At 52.1% G+C, this 26,901-nt stretch overlaps 1 protein-coding gene across 2 annotated transcripts in view; it reads right to left on the bottom strand.

The window, feature by feature from the left end:
* The window catches only part of LRFN2 (leucine rich repeat and fibronectin type III domain containing 2), a 188,014-nt gene that overhangs the window by 24,683 nt on the left and 136,430 nt on the right, over positions 1 to 26,901 (bottom strand). For both annotated transcript variants that reach the window (XM_044776629.2, XM_070514976.1), the window contains one exon: positions 14,123 to 15,547. In XM_044776629.2, coding sequence (XP_044632564.2) covers positions 14,123 to 15,522 — 1,400 coding nt within the window. In that variant the 5' untranslated portion in view covers positions 15,523 to 15,547. The remainder of the gene's footprint in view (positions 1 to 14,122; positions 15,548 to 26,901) is intronic.

Genomic DNA, 26,901 nt, shown 5'->3' with positions numbered 1-26,901 from the left:
CTCATCCTACCGCTGAGACCTCCCCCGTGCCCTCCATCGTGTCTGTATCCTCTGCTGACCAGTCCCAGAGGAAACCACTTCAGCATCTCCCAGGTTTCTGCCCTGATAGATGCAAAGAAATGCATCTCTAATGGTGGACTTTCAGGCCCTCTTATCTTCTGTGAAGGAAGTAGTTTTGGACAGGGTCTTGTTCCTAGGCCCACAGTATGCAGGAGGAGGGAGAGTGGGGTTTGGGTCTGAACCTGGGCACTCGTGGTTCTTGGCCTGGGGCAGGCTGCCCTCCCAACCCCCCCCCCCCCCCCCACGTTTGCTGCAGGACACAAGCTTCCTTCCAGCTCCCTGCCAGAGGGACAGGACTGCTGAGCACCCGCCTAGCCAACCCAGCACTTTTCCGAGCCTCCCTGTTCCACTCAGAGCTTCTCTGAGCGACAATCAAAGTGTGGGGGAGGAGAGCAAGCAGCCTTGGGCAGCAGCCCCTGGCGCTGGCTCACACACGGTGGCATTTTGACGGGTGTAAAAATATCTCCCCGGAGCTCGGGGCCGGCTGCCGCTGCCGGAGCAGCTTCCAAGATCCCGTCTCCGCGCCCAGGGCCCAGCGGCTCCCCACCTGTCCACACGAGCCTGGGGGACAGAACACAGGGCCCCAAGGCCCCGACCACCAGCCACGCCCACAGCCACCACCGCCACCTCCATCGCCGTGGCCAAGCACCGGCAAAACTCACTTAAGAGCCACTAAGAAAGCGATTTATTATCAGAAATACTGCAGCACATGCCTAATGAGCTAATTAAACAAGAAGAGAAATAATTACCCCCCATCAGAGTAAAAGGACACGGGCTTGGAGGGCGGGGGGCGCTGGCTGAGGGGCTGGGACGCTGCTAGGGGGACGCTCTGCTCTGGAGAGGGAGATCTGAGATGCCTCTCCCGCACAGGCCGCGGCTCAGCGAGGGGCCGGGCCAGGCGGACGCAGGCCCAGGAGGGAATTCTGCCAGAAACATCCTGACCAAATGCTGCTTTGCTCCTGACCTGAGCACTTCCTGCTCACTCGGTGCCCACACCCTGCTCCCCTCCGGCCCCCAGAGCAAGCCCCAGGGGAAGAGATGGAACCGATCCTTTCCCGTTTTCTCAGTGTGGATGTTTAGGAGCAGGAGGGTCTCGAGACACAGCCGAGCTGCCTGCAAGCGGCCTGTAACATGCCTGCCCACTGCAGTCTATTCTCCACCCAGCAGCCAGAATCTTCCTTCTTAATCACATCATGCCACTCTCCTGTATTCAGCCTCCCAGTGGCTCCATCTCATTCCAGATAAAATCCAAGGCCTGGCCATGGCCTACAAGGACCTACATGACCCAGCCCTGTCCAGTCCTCTAACCTCCTTTACTGTCACTCTTCCTCCAGATGCACTGTTTCTCCAAGAAGACAAGCTTGTTCCTACCCCAGGGCCTTTGCACATGCTGTTTCCCCCTGCCTGGCTCTTTCCCTCACTCCATTCAGGTCTCTGTTCCAATGTCACTCCTTAGAGGGGCCATCCCTGACCATATATAAAACAGTAGTCCCCTACCCCCAGTCTCTGTCTCCTTACAGGCATGACTTTTCTTCCAGTGTACATTTCAAATGTGCTGTCCCTCTCCCCCATAAGAATGTAAGCTCCTTGAAAACAAGGACTTTGCCTATCTTTTTCTAACCCTGGGGTCTTGGTCAGCATCTACCCCAAAGCAAACACTCAATAAACATTTGTTGATTGAATAAATGAAATCTAGCTACCAAAAGTCAGTGTGTGGTTTGTGCCTAGACCATCCAGCTCTAAATGCAGAGTTTTCTCCACCACAGGGCATTCTTCCCCTTAGAACCTGACCCTCGCCCCCCAGTGCCAATAGGAGAAAGCCAGAAGTCAGGACAGCCCTGGCCACAAGCTCCCGCTGCACCACCTCCAAGCTCGGGGGCCTTGTGAGTCACGTCACCCTCGATGGCTCAGAGTTTCCATCTGTCAAATGGCAAAATCACACCTCACAGGGTGAATGTGCCAACCAGGAGAATACACAGAACATTTTAGAACAATAACTAGATTGTAGTAAGGACTCAATAAATAGAGCTATGTTGTGTGGCATTCAAGGCCACCCACAGGCTGCCCTCTTCCATCCTCTCTGAACAAACCTCCTATTATTTCCCTAGAGCAGAGTTTTTCAAAGGGTGGTCCCCAGACCACCGGGAGAATGCATTTGAATTGCAGATTCCCACTCCAGACAGACTGAGTCAGAAGCTCGGGGGCTGGGATCCTGCCTCGTGTGCTAACAAGGCCACCAGGTGACTGAGGTGTGCTCAAGTTTCAGAACCACCACCCTAGAGCTGGCCTTTCCACCGGGTGAGCCAGGGTGGCAGCTTGGGTTGTTGGTCCCATGTCTTCACTGCCTGTAACACAGTGACCCCTCGACAGCCTTGCCTGATGGTGGGGGTGCAGGCCCTGCCCCTGGACCTTGGGCTTGGCCATGTAACTTGCTTTGGCCAATAGATGCAGTAGATGTGAAGCCAGCAGAGGCTTGACACCTGCTGCTTCAGTTGGGCCAGCCCTCCTGCATTTCTGCCATCACCACGAGGAGAACACACTCTGGACAGCCACTGCCCCAACCAGGGCTCCAGAACGGGATGTGTACAGAAGGGCTAAATCAGAACTGGAGCCTGGAGTCCAGCTCAGCCCAGCCCGGCCCAGCTGAACTCAACCAACCTGCAGACCCACAGGTGAAAGAATGGCATATTAGTGGCTGTAGGCCACCTAGACTTTGGGCTTGTTTGTCACGCAGCGTTACTGTGGCGGCAGCTGACTGAGAGACCAGCACCCTCCCAGGTCCCTCCTCGACCAGCCCTCACCTTTCCTGCCTCTGCCTCCTTCCTCCTCGGTACCCCCTAAAACAGCGCCCTCCCCTCTTCCTTCCAATCCCATCTACTCAGGACACAGCTTACACTCCACCTGCTCCCAGAAGCACCCCACCTTCCCCCACCGCCCCGAACACACCCCTCCTGACACAGGCACGAGGAATCACCTCGGTTAGCTCATGAGAAAGCTCAGGCAGGTAAAGCTCACCCAGCAATCCATCTACATTTTAACCTTTTCGGTGGCTAATTCCTAAACTGAAAGGCCCTTTAACTTAGTACCATCGCTAACTAACTACCCAGTTAGAAGGTGAAGTGTTTAGTAGTTCCCCGTGATGTCTAATTTCCAAACCCTTGTCTTCTTTACGATGACCTGGAAGTTAGTTCCCACATCGGGATCAGAACCCTTGCCGCAGCGTCAGCCCCACGGCCACAGAGCCGGTTGCAGCCCATTCTCGGGGCCCATCCCAGCTGGAAACAGCTCGCCTCTGTAAATAGCTAATGAGCTCGTTTGGCCATATTGTGTGTCTCCGTGGCCCTGCTCTCGCCCTGGGCTGATACATCACAGTCTGTGGTTCCGTGTGATTCTGCCGCTCACCACCCCCCCACCTCTGAGACTCTGAAGATGATGGGCATTAATTTGACTTCACATCCTGAACCCTCCTGTCACCCACAGGGTGCCCACTCCCGTCACGTACACACACTGCAGACCATAGGCCTAATTGACAGGAGCGAAGACATCCCTCTTGACTTCTCTCTGTGTCTTAGTGTCTCCAGAGATGAGAAAGCAGCCCAGATCATCTTCCTTCCCGGGCTGGCCTCAGCTACACGCTGGCAACTGTGTTTGGGATTATGTGGGCAGGTGCCGAGAAACGTTAATGACACCGATGCTTTGGCCACAGCTCTTGGCGGTGGCGCACCTCCCCAGCACCCATCCTCCTCTCCACCTTCCCAGCAGAGCCCTGGTTTGATCCGGGGAGGTAACGTGCCTGAACAACAGGCTACAGTTCTCAGCCTCCAACGCAGGCTGGAGGAAATGCGTGAGATAGAAGCAGAGGTCATTGGGTGGGACCTCTGGGGGGCTCTTTAAAGGGGCTGACGCGTCTGGGAGGTTGGCCCCTGTTTTAGTGTGAGTTCCCTGGAAACAGACCCTGAGACAAGGATTCGAGCACCGGTAGTTTAACTGGGAGGTGGGCCCAGGATGCTGTGGTAAGGAGGTGAGGAAGAAAGTCCCTATAGGGTGTTTCGCGAAGCAAGTTACCACTGTGGGCCACTGGGGCTCGGTCTGCCTGGGAACCACTGGGAGACGGCCTAGAGCATGCCCCAGTGGCCTCCTTCCTGCTGCCCCCAAGAGGGAGGAAGCTGGGGTATTAATCCTCCAACTCCCTCTGCCATAGGCTGCGGCTGCTCCTGGGGAGGTCAAACGCCCTGCACTTTAGCCTGCCCTGCCTGTGGGCTGCGCCTGCCAGGCACAGTCCCCAGGCGGAAGTGTCAGCGAGCGCTGAGCCACATGTTAAGGATCGTGCAATTGACCTGCAGAAGGAGCTACAGTCCCGGGAGCCCGTGGAGCTGCCACACCAGCTCCCTCTGGAATTCTGTGATACGACAGAAACAAACCCCCAAATTTGTGAAGCCACTGTGGTCCGAGCTCTGCTCCCAGAGGCACTTCGCACTTGATGAAGATGCTCGTTTCACAACCACCTGCTGAGGGGAGCAGACGGCTATGATTACCCCATTCTGCAGATGAGCAGCCTGAGGCTCCGAGAAGAGAGAGGGGAGGTAACGAGAGCCCGTGTCTGAGGCCCCCATTCTGTCCTCCTTGTCTCAATCCCTCAGGCTCAGCCAGGGAGCAAGAAAATGACTCCAGCAATGGTGATGCACAAGGTGATCTGTTTCCCAAGTGTTTCTCATACTGTCTCTCTTTGGAGATAACCCCGCTCGAAGGGATTTTTATTTCAATGTCACAGATAAAGCGAAGTCTCCGAGAGGTGAGACGATCAGCAGGATTGGAACCCAGGTCTCCTGGGTTCTCCTGTCACCAAAAGCTCAGAAGCCAAAGCCCTCACTGTGGGGTTTACAATGGCTCTGCCCACCAGTGCTGCCCGCTCCCGTGACCTCACTGGCAGGCGGCATGATGCTGACTGCACGTCAGAGTCCCTGGGGGGCTGTGCAAACACCGAAGCTCGGGTGCCACCCCAAGCTGACTTGGGATCTCTTGGAGGGAGGCTGCAACTCCCCAAGGGATTCCAGTGTGCAGCCAGGGCTGGGGACACTGGCTGGTGGGAAACCTCCTGCTTGGGGTCAGAAGGCCTGGGCCTCACACCTCCCCCACCCCGGCCCTTCTGGGTTGTTATGAGGCTGAGCAGAGCTGGCTGCTGTGATGCTGTGAACACGCTTGGAAAGTCCGGTCATTCTGATGGCGGCCGCCACCAGCACTGACCCCATAGTCTCAGACACTCCTCCTGCCTGACCCCTTTCTTTGATTTCACACCATTCCTGGGGTGAAATAAACCATATCCCCACTCCCATCCCCAAACTAACCAAACATATATAAAACTAAATGGGGACTGGTTCTCTGGTTCTCCCTTACTAGAGGGAAAAGTTGCATTTCAGAAGTGAGGCAGACCAGATGCACACTCTAATCCCTTTCCCCTTGCCAATTATTTCTATCTTCGAAGATGTCTCCAGCCAGAGTTTTTTGAGACTAAAGAGGGAATGACAAGTGGAGAAATCCTCTGAACAGATGCCCTGAAGGTTTTTGAATCTGAGTGGTGTCATCTTCTTGTGCAGAGCAAGAGGGACAGGATGAGAAGGTACTGATTTCAGATACCCTTGGAAGATGTCCCTGAAAAATGTCTCCCTCTGCACAAGATTGCTGTGGGTTTTGAAATTCCACCATTAGAGATTCATTCCTTTAGGTCTTTCAGAATTCCCAATTGAATTTCAAAAATTTCTGAAAGGAGTTACACCTTTTACCTTGATCCCTTAAAACCCTATCAGATCATTTTCCAAGTTTGCAACTCTCTTAGAGTAAGATTTTGAAGACTAGAGCCACAAGAGGCTGCCTGGAGATCAGGGACAAGAAGGGCCCAAGAAGGGAAAGTAGGCAGGCTCATAATAACAATAAGGCCTTACATGTATCCAATATTTCATGGTTGACTATGAAAGATGCACTTTCAAATACTTGATCTCATTTAGGCTCTGCCACAATCCTATGAAATATGCAGAAAGAAATCTCTGTTCCATTTTATGGATGAGAAAATGGAGACTGACAGCAGTGCTGTGATTTGCTTGTGGTCCCAGGACTAGTAAACGGTGGAGCTGGGGTGCAAACTGAGGTTCTGGAAGTGCTGGCCGCCTCCCTATCTTCTCTATATTAATGGCAGTGCAGTGTGCCTAGCTTTTAAAAAGACTACATTTCCCAGCTTCCCTTGCAGACAGATGTGACCAATGAGATGTAAGTGGAAATTATTGGCTGGGGCCTCTGAGAACCCCTCCCCTTTGCCCTCTTGCCCTTCTGTATTTCATCTTTCCTGCTGTGAAGAAGGGAGATGTGATAGTTAGAGCTCCAGCAGTCATTTTGCACCATGAGGTGACCTTAAGAACAGAAACTGTATGCTGATGATGGCAGAGCAGAAGGCTAGAAGAAGCTAGAAGAAGGTAGCTAGGCTGCCCAGAAAAGCAGACCTAAACTCTCTTCCACTGGACTTCATTACGAGAGACACATAGAAACCCCTATGAGTTTAAGTCACGTTAGGTAGAGCTTTCTGTTCATCCTAATTGGTACTCTGGACTTCTGACTCCAGACTCACTTTCTCTGTGATGTCCCTGGTGACTTTGTCACTTCACAATGGCTCACCCGGTGAGGCCTAGAACCCAGAAATGCTCATCTTGCCCACCTTCTCTGCTAGCTGGCCCCAGGTGGCTATTCCTGAGCGGGACCCAAGGTTCTCACTGGCACTCCAGTTCCCCTTTGCCTCAACATTGCTAGACCTCAGAAATGGGGGTAGGAGACTAAAGCTGGAAGAGAAAATCCCAGCAGGCTCGCAGTGGGTACCCTGTCCTTCCCAGAAAGAGGCCTCACAGTCGGTGCCCCTCAGCCCAGGTCTGCAGCCGTCACTCCCTCCTGGGCATGATAAGGTGTGCCCCCAGCACAGTACCTGGCACGGACACGGGAGAACACGTCTCCGGCCTTTATCATTTGGAACTTTGGGAAATCTATTCCATTAGTTTGAGACTGAGTTCTACCAGCTCTAAAATGGGTGTGACATTCATCCTGTCCATGCCCCCTTGTGGGTGCCACGTTTCGACAGTGAAACAGTGTGAAAGAACTTTAGGAAAATGTAAAGTCCAAGGCAGGCTGATTTTGATTTGGCTCTGATCGGGGAGAAGCCTGGGGAGCTTTCCCCGCATCCACCCAACTTCCTCCTTCACAGCTCTTCCTTCCCCTGTCTGTGGGGGCTCCGTCCCTTTCTGTAGAAGCAGGGCTGTCTGGGGAAGCAGCTGACTGAGTCAGAGGACCTTCCGCCTGCAGAGGCGGCAGGTCCTGTGCGTGGCCTGCCCCCCGCTTTAGGGAACACCTGTCCCTACCAGCTTCTCCCCATCTCCACAAAATCCCGGGTTCATTAGATTTCCCTCCACCGCGTGGTGGGGATGGCTGTATTTTCATGGGGAGGGAGCAGAGCTCCTCTTAAGGGCTGATTGACAGGGTCCTGATGGGGTGGGAATTGGTGGAATCTGCCCCCTTATCCTGTCCCCAGATGGGAGACAGAGCAACAGTAAAAGATGCCTCCTCCCCAACAGCCCTGCAAAACTCAGTAAGGCGGTCCAGTCTCCTGAGGGTGGGGGTATGCCTGACAATCAGAGAAGAATATGGCATGGAAAGGGGACCTAGAGACAGAGCAGAGGGATGGCTGCTGCCTTCCCCCACCTTCGGAGGCCCTCTCCTCACGTCCCTCACTTGCCCTGCATGGAGATGATGCCACAGAATAAGCAAACTGAAGGCAGGGCGGCCCCTGGCTGATTCCACACTGAGCTCTAGGAGTGTGCTTGCTGCTCCCTACCCCTCCTGGGGATCGCTCCAACATCACGCCTGGTGACAGATGTTCTGGATGACTCTTGGAGACAAGTGTTTGTGAATGTCACTTGGGCTGATAATGACATGCAGGGCACTTAACTTTCCATGTCACACCAGAATGAGGCCAAGCCGGGGTGGGCTACCGCTTTCTCCGGTGGGGAGGGGAGGCCCCCTTCCTTCTGAATCCCCTCTCGCCACCCTTCCTCTTTCCCTGGTTGACCCCCACCCCCCTCACTCTGACACTGTCCCCATTAATGCCAGCCACTTCCTGAAAGCGCAGGCCCTGGGCTGAGAGAGAGACGGGAGTCGCCCTCCCCAGTCTCAGGGGAAACAGACCAGGCCCCACTGTGGACCGTCTGTGTCCTGGGTCGGCCCATGGGGCTCAGCCCTGTGTACTCAGGGAAGGCAGATGCCTTGGGAGGCCAGCAAGGACCACCAGATAATTAGGGAGCTAGTTATCTGACAAAAGAGCAAGACGTGATTTCACAGGCAATTCGACTCCTGAGTTAGCCATGATTTGGGATCACTCAGGCCTCTGCCCCGCATCCCGGCATGCAGGACAGAACCTGATGTTTTCAGACACTGATCACAGCTCCCCAGAGCTCCTGTGGGCCCTTGGCGGGGGTCAGTGGTGACCTTTCAACGGCTGTGTCCACCTCTGGTTGGACAATCTCAGTCTCTGCTGAAGTCCCTGTGTGTGACCTCAGGCCCTGGGGCTTAACCCGTACAAGACAGGGCACCCTACCCCGAGGAGGTAAGATGCCACAGCGGCCCCGACTGGTGATAGCAAGTGGGTTTAGCAATGGCAACCTTGTCTTGATCATGGGAGTATAAAAGTCTTAAACAGTGTATGAAACTATCAGGGCAGGGATCATTTCGGTCAAATGTTCCCACACCTGCCCGAGGTTGGGCTGCCCATTCGCTGTCCCCGGCACGGATCAGCCAGGTTCTGCAAGAGCCCTTCTGGGACAGGCAGCTGCTTCCTGCTGCTGGGCAGCTCTGATGCTCATCTCCATTCCGTTCAGTTCATCGCATGTTGACTCAGTAGCTCCCGTGGGCTAGGACTTACGAGGAGATGGGAGCACAGAGATGAGTACGTGTGAACAGCACATGCTAGCGAGGGAGAAAGACACAAAACCGAACCATCTCACAGCCAGATGGAGAGCAAGGAGGGAAGTGTGTCAAGCTGTGCTGTTGGAACTTTTTCTTGTAAAGGGCTGGTGCCTACTTTCATGTGTGAGTCTGTGTGTGTTTTTTTTTTCCTCTCGTCTACTCATAAGTTCTTTGAGTAAGTTAAGGGAGCTATGACTTCTTTTCTAAGTTCTCAGCTCCAAAGTCCCCTTTGTCCATTTCACATGAGCTTCCAGAATCCCATTCTCACCAGCTGATCTCTGGATGCATGGCAGTTGGCAAAAATGACTCTTAAGACTGTGCCATCTTGTATTAAACATATTACAGCTCAGCTCTGACCAGCTTGAAGCACTCAATGATTAGACTCATAACCTCCCATGATCTGAGCACTTTACTTCTGTTAACACAACCAAAAACTAAGGGAGTCTTTCAGCAGCTCCATCACTTTGTGGCCATGATGTCCTTGAGATCAACTAAAACTCTCTGCCTATGCCCCACAAAATTCCAGGCGAGTCAGATTTTCATCACTTTGCACTCATGCCATTGAATCCTTGAACCGAAAGGAGTGTATATTTTCTGTGTCGTTGCCCAGGTCAATAAGAAAACATATCGAGCAGTACAGAAATGGGGGCAGAAGCTGAGGCACGAGGCAGAGGCTGTCTTGCACGTTCACGTCCATTCATTAATCAGTCTGGTTATTTGACCAGCGACAAGCCCACCTCACCAGTTCACATTTCTCCATTTTGTCCCAAACACAGTGTGAGATTTTGTCAAATGTCCTATACCATTGTGACAGACTGTTGATGGTGGTGCGTCACAGCCGATGGGAACTCCCAGGCTGTTTCGAAGCGTACTATCCCCCCAGAGATCCTGGTCCACTTGCCCGTGGAGACGCTTGGGGCCCGGGCCTAGTAGAGAATGGCTGTCATGGAGGACTGTCGTGGAGGACTGTCGCCCTCCTGAAGGATGAGCAGGCAGCTTCGAAGGTTGAGTACTGCTGGCCCACTGTCTCCTGAAGAAGCTCAGTAATTTGGCAGGACCTTGTGAAGCTATATCGGGTCCTGGCGATCAGCATTCTTTTCCAAGGGCTTACAGCCATCTGTTGAGAAATCCTTTCTAGAATTTGGCAGTGACTCCAGCCCAGCCTAGCATCCTGTGCTTTCCCGAGTCTATTCTTCGAAAAGCAGAATATCAGCCCTTTTCCGCACTTAGGCACGTCTCTGTCTGTCCACCCTGTCTCATGACCACTCCTCGGGCTTGGGACCCTCATCTGGTGTTCCTTCAGTCCTGGACGTGACCCTCGGGGACTGGGGACCAGAACTCAGGCACCACAGTGTGCCATGTCTCTGCTGGCCTTCGGTTCCCTCTCGTAGTGTTGGTCTCATCCTCCCCAGGTCGCCTGGGTTCAAATTCTGTCTCTGCTACGGCCCCCTGTGTAGCACGCTGGGTAAGTTCCTCACAGGGAAAGTGAAATAGCCACAGTTCTCTGCTCTTGGGGTTTGGGGAGCTAAGTGAGTTAGTACTCACTTAGGCACTCACTAAGAGCATAGAGCCCTTAGAACAGCGCCCGGCGCAAGCAAGCTCTTATGGCAGATTTGTGGGTACTGTTATTGCTGCTCTCGGCCCCCTTGCTGGGGAGGGTGGAGGCAAATTGGAAACTGTGCGCCTTTGCCTGCCAGCTCTTGTTCCGTCTCTTTGCAACCTCTTTCCCAACCAGAGACTTTTGTCATTTTTTTCTTCTTGATACGGACAAGGATTAAAAAGCCCTTTTTGGCTGCCTTTACTCTGTCTGTACTCTCTTTAATATTCATCTTTGGATATAGGCCTTTCTTCCCTTTTTTGGTGCACCTCCTTGTTAAAGTCTGAGCACGTCAGAGAGCCACTGAGCAGCCGCTGGTGTCTTTTCTCTCCAATGGGGACAATTCATTTTCTAAAAGCCTGCAGTTGCTTTCTCTGACTCTCCCCTTGCTCTCAGGACCCTGGGCAGCACGGCTGCAGTGGCTGAGTCTGGGCGCTGAAGCCGGAAGGCCTGGATTCAAATCAGCCCTGCGTGACTGTGGCAGTTGGTGAATTCTCTCGGCCTTTTTATTTTTCGGCGTGTCCAGGAGAATTAAAGGTACTGCCTGTAAGGCTACGTGTCACACTCACAGTAAGCTGGCAACAACGTTGGCTAGCGACTGCTGTTACTGTTAGCTGCCTGCAGACTCCTCCGACCCTTTTCTCTAAGATTTTGGAAACCTGTCTTCCTACAGACTGAATTGTGTACCCAACCTTCGTCTTCCGTCTCCTCCCCAGGACAGCGGACAAGACAATGTTCCTACTCTGACCGTTACTGTTACTACAGCTCTTACTAACAATAATAATAACTTGTACTCCTTGGTCACTATGTGAACACACTGTTGGGGGCTTTCCATGCTGTGCCTCTTCCGGTTCTCATGACACCTCAAGAGGACATCAGCATTGTTACCTGCCTTCATTTTATCCAATGTTTCATGCTTTCATTTGATTTGTATTTATAAACCGAGTGTCTCCAGGTTGTCAATCACCAGTTGAAGAAGTTTCAGTGCCCATCCTGAGTGACTTCAGGAGCGCAGCCCCAGTCACTCTTGCATCCCTCCCAGGGTTTCTGAGACCCCAGGGCGGGCGTCATTTTGACAACCTCAGTGCGCCGCCGGCCGCCTTGATGCCAACGTCTCCCCCCGCCTCGTATGCTGCCTTTTCCTTCCCCCAGTGCCTGTGCCAGCCTCACAGCCCGGAGCTTTTCGCCTTCACACTTTTATCAAAGTCAAGACCATATAATAAATTCACAAGCGAAGAAATATACTTATTTTCAAAAGGTCAACCTCACAAGCCATCAAAGAAATGCAAATTAAAGCAGGTTCCATTTTTCACCTATAAAATCAGCAAAGGTAAAAGTGATTAGATATTCAATAATTGGCAAAAGTGTGGTCAAAAGGGCACTGTCACCCTCCATGGGCGAGAGGGTAAATAAATATTTATATGCAAGGTATGAAGATTATAATTTACTCCTTACACCAGTAATTCAACCCCTAGGACAATATGCTAAGGAAATCATTGAAGTTGCACAAATATATTTACATCCAAAAATATCCACAGCTGCCTTATATTAATATTGAAAGATGGGAAACAACGTAAATGTCCAACAATAGAAAATTGGTTAAATAAATTATGGTATAGCCAAAAATGAAAAATGTTTTACTATCACGGGAACTAAGCAAGCTATAACATTGAGTGGAAAGAAATAAGAAACAAAAGCATACACTAGATTGATCATGAATATTGTTTTGAATTGAAATAAAACCGAGAGGCCACATGTGTCTGGTTCACTTTGGGATTACTGGTAATTTTTATTTCCCTCTTTATCATTTCTCTATTTTCCAAATTTTCTATTACTTTTATAATTAGAAAAATGGGTATACGTATTAAATTTAAGTTTATATATCTATATCTATATCTCTCTATATAAGTATATATGCACATATTTAAGCTCAGTCCAAATGCTGCTTTCTCTACATCCTGAAAAATGAAGCCACTCTCCAGATAAGCCAAGTGTATGATGGGTAGGGAAGCTCCCTTGCTCCTCCGGCTGCGGGAGCATCACCCTCAGGCTCATGGACTCCGCAGGTGAATGAACGCCTTCCTCTCATGTTCTTCTCCCCGCCCCTTCCCATCCAGAGACTCATCTACTCCGGCCGGAGCTGGAAGAAACCTCAGCGATGAATCTCGGTTCTTGACCTCTCCTGCACCACAGGCCCTTCGGCTGTCTGGTGAAGCCTGTGCAATCTCTTCTCAGAATAATCATTTTAAATGCATAAAATAAAGCACAGGGTTTCAAAAGAAACCACGCATTCCTTGAGTGGTAAGGTTCTAGGCCGCGTCCCTTCGTGTTTACCACAAAGCGAGGCTGGCTGAGAAGGGAAGGCATCTGCCGTCAGACGTCCCAGCCCTCTGGCCTCTATCTACCACTTGGAGCGCCTCCCTCCCTCAGAGGGACATATGCAATTCCACTGCTGCCATTCAGTCCTAACCTCCCTTTCTACCAGCCCTGGGAAACGGCCCCTTGGTCCAGGAGCAAATTTACCAGGTCAACATCATCAGCAGCATTTCCAGATGAGGAGACTGAGGCCCAGAGAGGTCAGGACAGGTGGGCAGGATGACCCCACCTCTAATATCCAGGGGGCTCACATGACCTGCTCTGGCTCATCAGCTCATCCAGGACTTCTGTGGGGCCCATTGGGGAAGGGACAAAGGGACACTCTCCCTGATCTAGGGCTGCTCAGAAGAAAGAGGCTGCCTTGTAAAACCAAACCAGAAGAAAATAGAAGTGAGGGAAGGTAAGAAACTGAGAATACAGGATGTTTGTGGGGCCTTTGATCCACCTGAGCCTGAAGCAGTTTCCTGACTTTTCAAGTACGTGAGCCAACACATTACCTGTCCCTTTTTCTTTCTTCTTTTGTAAGCCAGTTTGAATTGGCTGCAACCGAGTGTCCAGACTAAGACAGAAATGAATTACCCCCATTTTACAGATGAGGAGAATGAGGCAGGCCAGGAGAATTAAACAACTAACAAGTGGCAGAGCCATGGTCTGAATTCTACTCTTGCTGACCTCAAAGCCTTACCCACAACTGCACAGGAGGCCAGGTGAAGGCCAGATTCACTCCTCCTTGGAGGATCAGATCTTGCAGCCCAGAGGTGGGCCAAGAACAAGAGTTCTTGCATGTCCTCCAGCTGGGGCTCAAAACAGAAAGTTCGCAGGCTCATAGCTACATGCCCGCTTACCACAGCCGTGCCCCTGGGGGGCATGGTCCTCCGACCCACACGTCTTCCGGCTGCCCATGTGGGTTCCTCTCTTCTGAAACTTGTAATTGATGTTCTTCCTGTCTCCTCCTACCTGCACATATGGCTCAGTTTGCCCCAGGCTCCCCCCAGGCACCTCTGGGGCATGGGGTGGGAACAGCTCCAAGCCCTCCCCATCACCTCCGCCTTCCCCTGCCAGCCAACTCCTGCCTTTGCCGCAGCCCCGGCTCACCTGTAAATCAGTACCTCATCGTCGGAGCAGTTGTACTGCAGCTGGTACATCTTCACCCGGGGCGCTGACTTGCTGACCGACCACTTGACCAGGGCGGAGGTGGTGGTCACATCGGACACCAACACAGCCCGTTCTGGGGGGCTTTTGGGAGGCTCCCCGCCCCCACTGCCTCCACCTCCCCTGCCGGTCTTGCTGGAGCCAGTGATGTCCGAGAGGCGGGACTTGGGGGGTGCGGTACGGCTGGTGCTGTTGCTGAGGTGCGGCAGCTGGACAATGGACAGCTCCACCATAGCTGTGGCCTCCCCAGCGGCGTTGGCGGCGATGCAGGTGAAGGAACCGCTGTCCTGAGATGTGGTGATGAGGATGTCCAGGGTGCCGTTGTCATACACGGCAGTCCTGGAGGAGTTCCCCACCAGGCGGTCATCGGGGGCCACCCAGTGGATGAGGGGGCTGGGGTCCCCGATGGCCTTGCACTTGAGTGTGGCCGCCTGGCCCTCCAGAACCAGCAGCTTGTGCGTGTGCTGGGTGATGAGAGGCGGCTCACACACAAACTCCTCCTCACGTACATGCCAGAAGTAGCGGCCCTTGAGGCCCCCCGGGGAGCCACAGGTCTCCAGGTCATCGTCCCGCTCCAGCCTCCGCAGCCAGAGAAGCTCACAGTTGCAGTGCAGTGGGTTCCCCCCAAAACTAAAGGACAAGGGTGGGGCAAAGGGTGTGGCAGTCAGAGCAGAGGCCTGGGAGCGGGCAAAGATGGGGTCTGGGGGCAGCTTCTGCAGCCGGTTGGAGGTGAGGTCCAGGCGGGCCAGTTTCTGCAGGTCGGCAAAGGTGCCCTCGGCGATGTGGTCCAGCAGGTTGTGGTCCAGGCTCAGCTGGTGGAGGTTGACCATGCGCCGCACGGAGCCCCAGGGCAGGCCCTGGAGGTTGTTGTAGGAGAGGTCCAGGTCCTCCAGTGTCAGTAGAAAGTCCTCGAAGGCCTCGTCAGCGATGCCGCCCAGCTGGTTGTTATTCACGATGAGGTGCTGCAGGTTGACCAGGCCCCGCAGGGTGTCCTCCCCAAGGCTGGGCAGCCTGTTGCTGTCGAGGTGCAGGGAGCGGAGGCTCTCGAGGTCCAGGAAGGAGAAGGGCTGGATGTGGCTGATGGTGTTCCTGGACAGCGTCAGGTCCACCAGCCCCGTCATGTTGGCGAAGTCCTGGCGGCCGATGTGGATGATGAAGTTGCCCCCCAGACGCAGCTCCACCGTCCTCCGGTCAATGTCAGGGGGCACGAAGAGCAGCCCCTTGGAGGGGCACAGGGTCCCCAGTGACTCAGACAGGTTCTGGCAGACACAGTACTTGGGGCAGGCGTCGACCACAGCAAACGCCATGCCAAACGCCAGCAGGCCACCAAGCAGGGTCTCCATGGTCTGGTCACTCAGGCCGTGGTGCCTGGAAGGGAGGGACACAAGGTCAGGGTCAGGAGGTGACTTCCTAATGCCCTCACCCAGAGCTTCCTCCCTCACACTGCCCCCCGCTTTGGGGAGCAGCAGAGTTGCATGTGCTGGTGCAGTGCGTAATCTATTCCACCAACCCCGCTAACACAGTTTTACTTTTCTTTTTTCTTTAGCTCTTATCACCTTCTAACAGACTAATTTACTTATTGAGTGTGTTATGGAATATTTCCTGTCTCCCCCACTAGACTGTCAGCTCCAGAAGGACAGGTCCTTTTGACTGTTTTGTTCATTGCTCCGTCCCACGCATCTAGCACAGTGGCTGGAACATAGTAGGTGCCCGATAAGTGTTTGTTGGGTGGATGAATGGATAGATGGGTGGATGGATAACACCATACCGGTGGTTCATCCAATCATCATTGGATTTGCAAAGTGAGTATTTTGAAGTAGTTTTGCCTTCTTAATTGGTTGAGGCTGCAGGAAATGAAATTGGACCCACATTCCTTAAGAACAAGGACGTGGACATGGAGAGAGCTGGCCCTGAGAGACACCAAGGTGAGTGGGGAATTCTTCACCGTGGAGAATCCACACAGTGGGATGGATCTTTGGGAGTTCAGAGGAGTGAAGGAGGGGAAGTAAAGAAGGGCAGGAAGCAAAGGCAGGAACTTCTGAGAGTGTGCGGGGTCCTCTCCCTGGACCTTCAGACACACCGTCTCACCTCACGAACACCCTTCACAAGGAAGGGCTCACCTGTGTGTGCAGAGAGGGGAGTTGTCCACAACTCACAGCCTCCTTCAGATCTCTACTCAAAAGTGCCCTTTTCACCGGGTCCCACCTGTCTATGCAGAGCCCCCTTCCCTGCTTTGCATTTTCTCCTTGAAATTTATCACTATCCAACTTACTAGATATTTTACTACTTGTCTTGTTTGTTGTTTATCTTCTGTACTGGCAACGAAGCCCCAAGAGGTTGGGACTTGTTTTTACTCACCACTATATACTCAAGGCCTAAAGCACCACCTGGCACACAGTAGGTGCATTTGCATGAATGAATATCTAGGGAAGAAAGGAACAGGTTGTTGGCTCAGGGCTTTGTGCTTTCCAGTCCTGCTGTTTCTCACTACTCCATGTTGTACTAACAGTGGCTCTCTTTGTGCAGGGCTGCAAACATCAGTTGAGCTGGACCTTTGGAAAATCATGCACCCTGGTTGTGTAGCATCACGCAGACCAGCAGTTCTCGAATTGCCTTTTAGGAGTGCTAATTAGGGTTCTGCAAGAAAGACTTCTAAGGCCAACGAGTTGAGGAAGCGCTGCCTGCTCTTGCTTACTCTTGCGAAAGCTCTATACGCATTCGCAAGTTCAGAAACTTGAGAGATTCTGCTGCAGTGAAGAAACTGGATTAATGTTTAATTTGGTCTTGCTCCCTTCTTTTTTTAACTTTTGAGCAACAGCTATTAATATCTTGAGGAAGGACAGCTCCATAATTCCCAGTTTGAGGAGAACACATGCAGACAAAACAACTAGCTGATAAAAAAAAGATATAAAGTGAATTTAAAAATCTATTCCAATCAGATATTACTTTAGTGTGAAGATTTCTATTTCCTTATTGAGTCTCTTTAAGGGTAAATCTCCTGCCCAAAACCCTTCGGGCCAGAGACTTCCTCTATATTTCATCTGGAGAGAGTATTGTTCTTGAGGAGCACTGTCCAACTGAAATGTGATACTAGCCATGAATGGAATTTTAAATTTTTTAACGACCATATTTTTAAAAAGTAAAAGAAACAGGTGAAATCAATTTTGGTGATATATTTCATTTAACCCACTATATGTAAAATATTATTTCAACATGTAATCAATGCAATTATTGAGATGTTTAACACTCCTTTATTTGTACTGAGTGTTCAAAATCGGTGTATACTGAACAGTTAGAGCACATTTCAAGTGCTCACTAGCCAATGTGGCTATTGGCTACCGTATTGGACAGCACTGTCAGGGCAGGTGTCGCCTAACTGTAGCCCAAGGGACAAATCCAGCCAGCTACTTGTTTTTGTAAATAAAGTTTTATTAGAACATGGCCATGCTCATTTGTTTACATGGTGTCTATGGCTTTTTTCATGCCTCAACGACAGAGGCGAGAAGTTGCAGCAGATATAATGTGGCCAGCAAAGCCTAAAATATTTACTGTCCTGCCCTTTGCACAAAAAGTTTGCTGACCTCTGTTCTAGAGGATTTTTTTCCTTTTCTTCTTCTTCATTATGATCACCCTCATTAAAAGTGTGTGTCAATGTGCCTAATTCCACACAGTCTGTTCTGGGCCCCCAAGAGCAACTACCCACCCGCTAGTCCCTGCTCTCCCGACCTCCTCCCTGAGGGGTACCAGCCCACCTTGGCCCAGATCCAACCAGGCACGTCCACACCTGTGGTGTCCACATGTAGAAGCTTTCCACCTGCGAACTTCTCCATGATCTAATGTGTTCTGGCCTTCTAGGTCCATGCTTAGCTGGGGCCCGATAAAACAAACAGGAATCTGCTCCATATGCATTGACCTTCTTCTTATTTTTTAAAGCTTTAAAAAATTCTTTTCATTTATTTACATGTTTTTTGGTGAGGGAGATTGGCCCTGAGCTAACATCTGTGCAAATCTTCCTCTATTTTTTGTATGTGGGACGCCGCTGCACTATGGCTTGATGAGCGGTGTGTAGGTCTGTGCCCAGGATCCAAACTGGCCAACCCTGGGCCACCAAAGTGGAGCACACTTAACTTAACCACTACACCACTGGGCCAGCCCCACTTCTTATTTTTTAGCACGAGAAAAGTCTCTGCAAGAGCTGATCCTGCCCACTACCCCACTTTCTCTCTTACCACTCTCTCTTCCTTTGCTTCTCATGTCCCAGCTACACTCAGTCTCTCTCAATTATAAATGCCTTGTTTGATCTTCTTCCACGACCTCCTACCTGCTCTGGTCTCTTCCCAGCTTCTCCGCTACCTTCACTCCTGCCTGGCCAAGCTCCTATTCTACCTCCAGGTCTTAGCTTAAACACCACCTACTCCAGGGAGCCTCTTCAAAACCTAGACCAAACTAGGCCTTCCTGCTATTTGCCCCTTAGCACCCTGCACTTGCCCTCATATTGCTCATCACACTTTAATTATAATTCCTTAGTTACTTACCTGTCTGCCTTCCTAGAAGATGAACTCCAAAAGGCAGGGAGCTTTCCTGTCTTGTCCACCTATCACTGTATCCCCAGCACCCAGCACCACATCTGACTCATAGGAAGTACGTGCCCCCAAAATATCAACTGAATGAATGAATGAAATACAGTGCTGAGCAAAGTGAGTTTCTGGCATTGGCACTGAGGTTCTGAGTTCTATATCACTACTTTCTGGGGTTCATTTAGTTAATTAGCTGAGAAATCTTCTTTATGGAGTGGCCTGGTCACAGCAGAAGATTCAGAGGCATCTTCTGCCAATCATCAGCTGTGCTTTCCGGTGCGACTCCTCATGGTCCTAGAGTCAGGGAGGCCGTATTTCTCTGGCTCCTGCATCTGCTCAAGTAGAGGTGAGTGGTACCCCCTACACCCACTGAGGACACCGGGACAGCCACACCCAAGGATGTCCCTTGCTAGCTAAGCTGGAGGTGGCTGCGTGCGTGCGTGCATGTGTGTGTGTGTGTGTGTAGAGGGGTAGTGTTCTGAAAGCCTGTGGCCCCACGAGAAAGGTGTCTTCTTTATGACCTCTCGTCAGTAAATGCTGCAGTGCTCTAGGGCTAAGCACCACTTCCCAGCATTTCCCATCACGGCACACATAGGAAATGATAACATTTGTCAGGCGCATCTGAGTCCAGGGCCAAGGCTGTTGGTGCCCTGTGTCCTGGGGGGCTGCCTGGGACGGGCTGCATCAGCGCAAGATGGATGGATGGTGTCCTCTGGGCCTGTCCATCCTCGGCTCTGTCACCTGCCCCCTGGAGGTGGCGGCAAGCAGGGAGTAGTCTGTGAGATGCACACCCTGAACAGAGCCCATTGTCTCAAACAGTTTTGTCCTTGTAAATTATGCTAAACAACCACATTTAAAAAAAAGTTTCTTGAGGATTAACAAACGTCTAATGAATTCAAATCTGTGACATAATAGAGCTGGGTAAATATATTTTAAGTAATCAGCATGGAAGATTACTGACAGAGAAGTGACTATTGAATCTTAATTAAAATTGTATTCTAAGAACAGTCACTTAATATATTACTCTCCCAGCTAAACAAAAAGCAGCTTAAGCCCCAAATTGGGCGGCAGGCGAGGAGACTGGGTGGATGCACACACCTAATTAGTGCACACCTGGGGTGGGGGCTCTCTCTTTTGAGCAGGGATTTGAACAAATGGTGGAAGGGGCAACCGAGGTCCCTCTCAGCACCCCGGAACAGTGTAGGTGGTAGAGGCGAGCCAGGAGAGATAGAGATTAGGAGGGGAGGACTGGTATCAGGAACAAAGAAACAGATGAAAGCGGGCAGGAGGGGCCCCGTGATTATTTGCGGGCAAAGCTGAGAGAGGAGCGTGGTGATCAGAAGCGAGGCTGTGAAATGGATGCTGGTATCAAATGTCAGAATCAGCCTTCATAGGAGGAATCCATCTGCCGAGGAGCAAGAGCTTGTCTGCTCAGAATGTCTATGAGCCAGGCCTCGGGGAGGGGGTGGGGTTTGCCAGGAGATGCAGAAACAGAGGAGCCAGGAGAGGAAGAGAAATGCTCTCCTCTGGACCTGCCCTGCAGAGACTCAGCACATCTCTGGGAGTTTCCCCCGGGGTAGGAACTGTGTCTCCTCCCACCCTCAGTTTGGTTTCTCCACAACAACTCTGCAAGGTCAGTGCTGCCGCTAGCCCACATGGTGGTTTTGTGCAAGTTGGAAGAGGTGCCCCCACTCTGGGCATTTGTAGGGCCCCTTAGTTGAACAACCTTATGCAGTGAGCAACCTGCCCTACCATCCCTCGTGGCCCTGAGTATTACTACCCTCATTTTAACTACTGGAAAGTTCAAAGACATTTGGGCCTGCCCTAACTCGCCCAGCTCCCCTGAGAAGAACCCCGATTTGAATGGAGGATTGTCTGGCTCCCGACGGTCCTTGGAGTAGACAAGGCCCCTCCGGAGGCTTCCGCGTGCCTGGTGTACACAGAGAAACCAGCTGACTCCACTACGGGATGGCCCAGTAACCTAGGATGGCCCAGCTGTTGTACTAAATTTGGGCACTCGTGTTTCCTGCTCGGGGTGGGCCTGGAAGGAACGGTAGTGTTCTGATTGGCTCAGAAAGACCCACCTGTCAGGCCCCATGGTGGTGAGTCACACACGTACATGCACACACACTTAAATATACTGGCAACAAATATAGAGTTGTGGAACTATGCTCACGGTGTGTAATCAGAATCTCCAGATGGAATTTATATTTAAAACAAAAGGAATAAAGAAAGATGAGGACAGAGAGTGGAAAACTAAGGGACGTGGAGGCAGAAAAGCAAAGTTCCTCTTCTTCCCTTGACGAGGAGACCACAGACTTTCCTCCCCCGCCCCCTCACCCAGCCCCTGGGCCCTGTCTGCCTGTCAGAACCCACCTCGAGCTGTTCCAGACAGAAGAGGCAGCATTTAGCAGATGGCTGGCGCGATATATGTGATATCTTTCCACCCTGATTTCCATTTAAAAGATACCTTAGCAACCAGCCGAGGAGCCACCCGCCCCTGGAGCCTGTAAACCAAGGGAGATGCCTGTCTCGGCTTCAGGTAGAAAGAAACGGCCCCTCCAGGGTGCTCCGGGGTGGGACAGGGTGAATTAAGAGTGGGAGGGGTTCGGGTCTACCAGGAGACGCACCCTCCTGAGCCTTCTTTCTAGACCTCCCCTCCTGGAGCACTTGCTGTTCCCATAAATCACACCACTCAAGGCCAGCCCTGAAGGGGCCAGCTCTGGAGCAAAGGGACGGGAGAGGAGACTAACTCCCAGACCCCAGCTGATGGGCTGCTTCTCCGGTCTGGGGGTTGTCAGGTGTTGGCCCTGCCCCAAGCCCCGTGTGCAGCTCCAATGTGAGGCTTCCAGCTCTGCCCTGCCCCGTCTCCAGCACCTCCACCTCCCAGACCCTCTGGAAGCAACAGTCCGGGGCTGCTTCTAAGTGTAAGAAAAACCAGTTAGCATCAGAGAGCTGATTTTCCAAACGCCCTCTCTGATGCTACCCTGTACAGTCATGCGTCGCTTAACGACAGGGATACGTTCTGAGAAATGTGTCCTTAGACAATTTTGTCATTATGTGAACATCACAGAGTGCACTTACACAAACCTAGATGGTATGGGCTACTACACACCTAGGCTCTATGGTTCTAATCTCATGGACAACTGTCCATATGTGGTCTGTCGTTGACAGAAATGTCAGTATGCGGCGCATGACTATATAGGGATCCCCTGAGAAAGGGGGGAGGGGGCAAGCGGAATGAGCATGTATTGGAGAGAATCACCCTTGATCTCAACAAGCTCCCTTCCAGTTTGACCTCAGGGAGCTGCCGTTTTGCTATTGAAGCCATAGCTTCTATTTTGAAGAGAGAGAGAGAGACAGAGACAGCCAAATCCCCAAGGGAGACCCCTTCCCTGAGAAGGTCCTAGCTTCTTGTCTGCAGAAAGACACCCACACAGAAGGGCAAAAACATTCCCCGTGCTGTCCCCAAACAATGCCGTGGAGACAGGGGCCACATCCCAAATCCCCAAACTTCTTCACAAACTAGCCAAAAAGAGCAGTCTTAGACAGCACAGGCAACAGAAAAGGGAAGATAATGTCTAAAACATCCAAAGGGCAGAATGAGACCATTTAGGCTCTGTTTCAACTTCTATTGTGCAAGATAAGCTGTGGTTGTCGTCAGTAAGTTATTAAGCTCAGAACCGCTTCCTCTCTGTTCTCCATGACAGCATTATGTCCCCACGTGAATGCATCCATGATAGCTTTTATTGTGCTGCAACGTAATTATGTGTTTCCTTGTCTTCTACCCCAACCACCTGGGAACCCCTTCTTGGAAGAGACTGTATTTTGCTCAACTCTGAATCCCCAGAGGAAGCCTGGTACCTGGCACAGAGTCGGCACCCAGGACATGTTTGCTGGGAGAATGAGTGAATGAATGAATGAGTGAATGAATGAGTGAGTGCTCTAGCATGAGCAGTCATACCCCTTGGCACCTTTGACAGCCTGCACGTGCTGACTTGCTATAGGAGCGTGCTTGCCCCTGTCTGGGGCAGACCAGGCACGCTGGAGAAGTAATGCCCCAGAGAGCAGCTCCCAACCAATGCTAGTGAGGGGCATGGAAGACAAATACCTCAACTTCTTCCTCACTGCCGGGGCGGAACAGCTCTGAGGCACATTCCACATGGTCTCCTAGAGGTCCCCAGCAGCACTGAGCTCTGGTGACCCTTCGCTGTCACCTGCCCCTAACATACCCTGTATTGGCTGCCTTCCCTTCCTCATCTCACCTCCCACTCCTCTTCCCATGCATCCTGCCATCACCGGCCAAATAAACCATTTACACGCAAATGCTTGTTTCAGGTCCTTTCAGGTCCGTTTCTGGAGAATGCAGCCCAAGGCACACTTCTTAATTATAACCCTTATTACATAAGGTACCAAATGAGCTCCGGCCACTGTGAAAATGTCAGATACACGGAAATAAAAAATGATATAACAACCGTGCACATTCTCGTCAATGACTAAAACTAGCAACTCCATGAAGGAAGGGGACCTCAGTTCCCACGCAAATGATTGGCGTTAATAGTTGAAGGGAAAATATCCTCTACCCAGTGTGTTCACCCCCAGGGCTGTGGAGCACTAGCCCTCTTTTATCTGGAGACGCGTGTGAGCCAGCGTGTGAATGAGCGTGCGTGAATGAGGGAGGCCCATGTGGGGATGGGTGTGGAGTGTGAATGTGGAGGTTGGGAGTGAATGAAGAGGTGTGTGTGTGAGGAAGCGGGTGTGTCTGCCAGAACAGCCTGGAGGCGCCTCGGTGTGAGTGAGGGGGTGTCGCCTGAATGGAGGTGATGAGAGGACGGGTGCGTGTGTGTGAATGGAGGGCTGTGTGGGTGGGTGAAGGAGGCCTGGTTTTCCGAATGTGGGCCTGTATGTGAATGAGGCTGCCTGTGAGTCGAGGCTGTGTGAGGCAGAGGGAGAAGCTTGTTTGTTCAGCTTTGATGGCAACAAATGCTGTTTAGCTGCCGTGTTGTCAACTACAAATGCATTAATCTCCATGGTTGCCTGTGATCTGTCCCTGCTGAGGGGACACAGACAGCCCACGGGGCTGGCAGCTCTCAGCGTCAGTTCAGGCCTCGGCCTTCCTCCCTGTTACCGCCTGCCAGCCTTCACTCCTGCCCTCACGTGTGAGTGTGTGATTTTTTCACACAGAGATTTCACACAGAGATTTTTGCTTTGATTCAGTCATGACTTTCAAGATTCTTTCTCAAAAATCCCCCTGTCCCCATTTCAAGCATCTTTTAGATTCCATCACCTGAAGCCTCAAGCAAGGACCCAGCTCTGGGGACCTGGGTGGACCACTCTCTTAGCTGAGAGGGAGAATGTGGGTACAGAGGGATGTATTTCCAGTCACCAGAGCCTTTCTGGTCCTTTTTCCCTTGCCCAAGGACTCCCCCAGCAGAATCAAATCCAAAGACCGAGTCCTCGCTGCCTTAACCCTTTCATCCTCCTCTGTTGGGAGTCTCAGAGCAGCCCCAGTTCTCTGACTTACGAGCACCCCCGCTCCAAGCGCCCCTGGCCTTTTCCTGGTCCCCACACTCAGGGGAGCAACCTCAGTGTGTGGTCCTCTCTAGGACTGGGCTAATGAAGGGAGCAGTGGGGTGGATAATTCAAAGCGGCAGATAATCCAAAACTCATTTCCATTTGGCCGGGGAACGTTCACTCTATGATTTACTCTCCTCATTATGTTTGGCTCAAGCTAAAATTAAAATTGGCTTTTCTTCTTCAAGCCACCCAGGCTACAGGGTAGGCAATGGCTGGATAGCATTAAAGGTCACTCCAGCTGCAGGACATAATTATGGGTCGCCATCTAACTAGGATGTCAGACTTGAAGGTCACTAGAGGTAGGGGTTGGATCTCGCTCAGCAGACTGGGGCTCCCTGAGACAGGGCCATGTCTCCCCTCAGACCCAGGCTCCCTGAGGGCAGGGCCGTGTCTCCCCTCAGACTGGGGCTCCCCGAGGACAGGGCCTCGTCTCCCCTCAGACCGGGGCTCCCTGAGGACAGGGCTGAGTCTAGTCTCTATATCCCCAGCATCTGCCCACAGTTCTGCCTCTGGGATCCCAGGCTGATATTAGCAGTGGCCTCCTGCTCCCCTCACAGCCCCTTTTCCTTACCCCACTCTTGGGGGCCCAGGTGGGGACCAGGCCTCCCGGAAGCAGCCCTTCCCCATGAGTGAGTCCCCAGCTGGGCCTCCCAGGGGCAGCTCGCCCCCCCCCCAACCCCCCCTCCTGTGGCTCTGAGCAAGAGGAGCGCTCATCGCACAGACGTGTGTCATCACCCTGCCCTGTTGTTATGCATTTGGAATGACGGCAAACACGGCATATTTAATCTTGTTCTCCTAATAACCCCTCTGATTACTAAAACAAAAAGAATTTAGACAATCAAATTGGCTTCTTGATGGGAGTTTCTGTGCTTGTTTCCTCTTGCAGGTTCATGGGTGGGGAGGGGCTGCTGCAATGGGAGCACAGCCACAGACAAGCCCTCACTGCCCTCCAGGTCTGGTCTTTCCTTGGCCTTGGAACAGAGTCCTCACCTGTCAGACAACCTAGTCTTACAAGGCGACACACGAACGCAAAAGGACTTCTCCATCGGGGCTACTTTTGCTGTCATACAGCCCCCACGGATTCTCTCAGCACACAGAGGACATGGGAAAAGGCCAGACTAGGGATGTGCCTACTGTGGGGTCTCACGAGAGGCCGGCCCATCTCTCATGTCCCTGCCCAGCAGCTGCTAAAGGGCGAGATGGGAAGTGGGGCAGGACGGCCCGTCCATTTAGGGGCAGGAGGTGCTGGGCCGGTATGCCATCTCTGTCCCCACACACATAAGACGCCGCCCCATAGACCAGGCTGAGCTTCAGCCCTGCGGCTTCCCCGACTTTCTACAAAGCTAATGGAAAGAATCCCCCTGCCTGCTCTTCGTTATGTTGCTCTCCTGTATCCCCCCAGTTCTGGGGAGAAGGGGCAGAGACACATTATCAGTCAGGGTGCTGGGACGAAACAGATGACAGAATCGAAGGGGTACCTGGAGGTAGTTTAATGAAGGGACAGAGACGTCCACCAGGTCAGGGGAACCTAGGCAGGTGATGCAGCTCCCAGGGGCTGGCAACAGAGGGGAGATTTGATTCTTTCACCCCTGGGCCTGAGGGGCAAAGACAGAGGGCAGTTTCAGGACACAGGCAGGTGACAGCCACAGAGAGGAGCTACCTGATGGAGCTGTGGTCCTTGGTGGATGGATGGATATGACCCACAGACAAACTATGGCCTGGGAGGGAGCCGGCCAGGGGGATAGGCACCCCTCTCTCACCCGTCCCTCCCACCTCCTGCTGGGGCCTCCCAGTACCCAAACCCAGGAAGCCAGAGGGCAAGGGAGCCTGCAGGGAGCTGTCCATGCAGCGGGCTCCCGGGCATGGGGCAGGGCAGAAGCAGTGGAGAGTTTACTTGGAGGAGAGAGTGGAAAATAATCTGCACACCAGTAGAGCGCCCTTCTCTCTTGTCAACTTTCCAAATCAATTGTTGGGTAATAAAGCCACTTGGAAGTGTAAGAAAAAGAAGGAAGAAGAGGAGGGGGAGAAGGAAAAAGGCAGAAGAGAAGAAAGAGAGAGAGTAATCCACTAGAAACAATAAACCCTGGAGACTCAAGGGCAGTAAATATGAATTCAATTGGGTTTTGCCATTTACAGAACCCAGACTTCTTAAGCACTGACAGGCTGATCAGATAAAAGCTGCTATTGCCACCAGGACGGCACATTTAAATTTTTATTGCAAACACCAGGCTCCATTACCCTGGGATTTGCTCTCTGCATTCCTAATATTGTCTTTCTTCATGTCGGAATGTGCGCATCCTGACTCCCACCCACAGCCTGATACAGCAAGAAAAGGATGGTCTAGGGGTTCTGTGACCTGGGTCCCCATCCTAGCCCTGCCCTGGACCGCAGCAAACCATTTCTCCTCTTTGTGCCTCAGTTTCCCCACTTGGGCAATTAGGGATGTGGGTGGGTAGGGTGGGGTGGGGGGATGGTTTCATCTGTTCAAGTCCATTTCTAGCCTCAGTTTGATGAGATTTGGGTGGGGAACAAATGAAGACTCAGACCACTCAGCACCCTAGTCCACCC

Source organism: Equus asinus, chromosome 8, assembly GCF_041296235.1.
Source record: "Equus asinus isolate D_3611 breed Donkey chromosome 8, EquAss-T2T_v2, whole genome shotgun sequence".
In the NCBI taxonomy this organism is placed as follows: domain Eukaryota; kingdom Metazoa; phylum Chordata; class Mammalia; order Perissodactyla; family Equidae; genus Equus; species Equus asinus.
The sequence above is the reverse complement of the archived record's forward strand: the minus strand, read 5'-3'. Positions and strand labels throughout refer to the sequence as shown.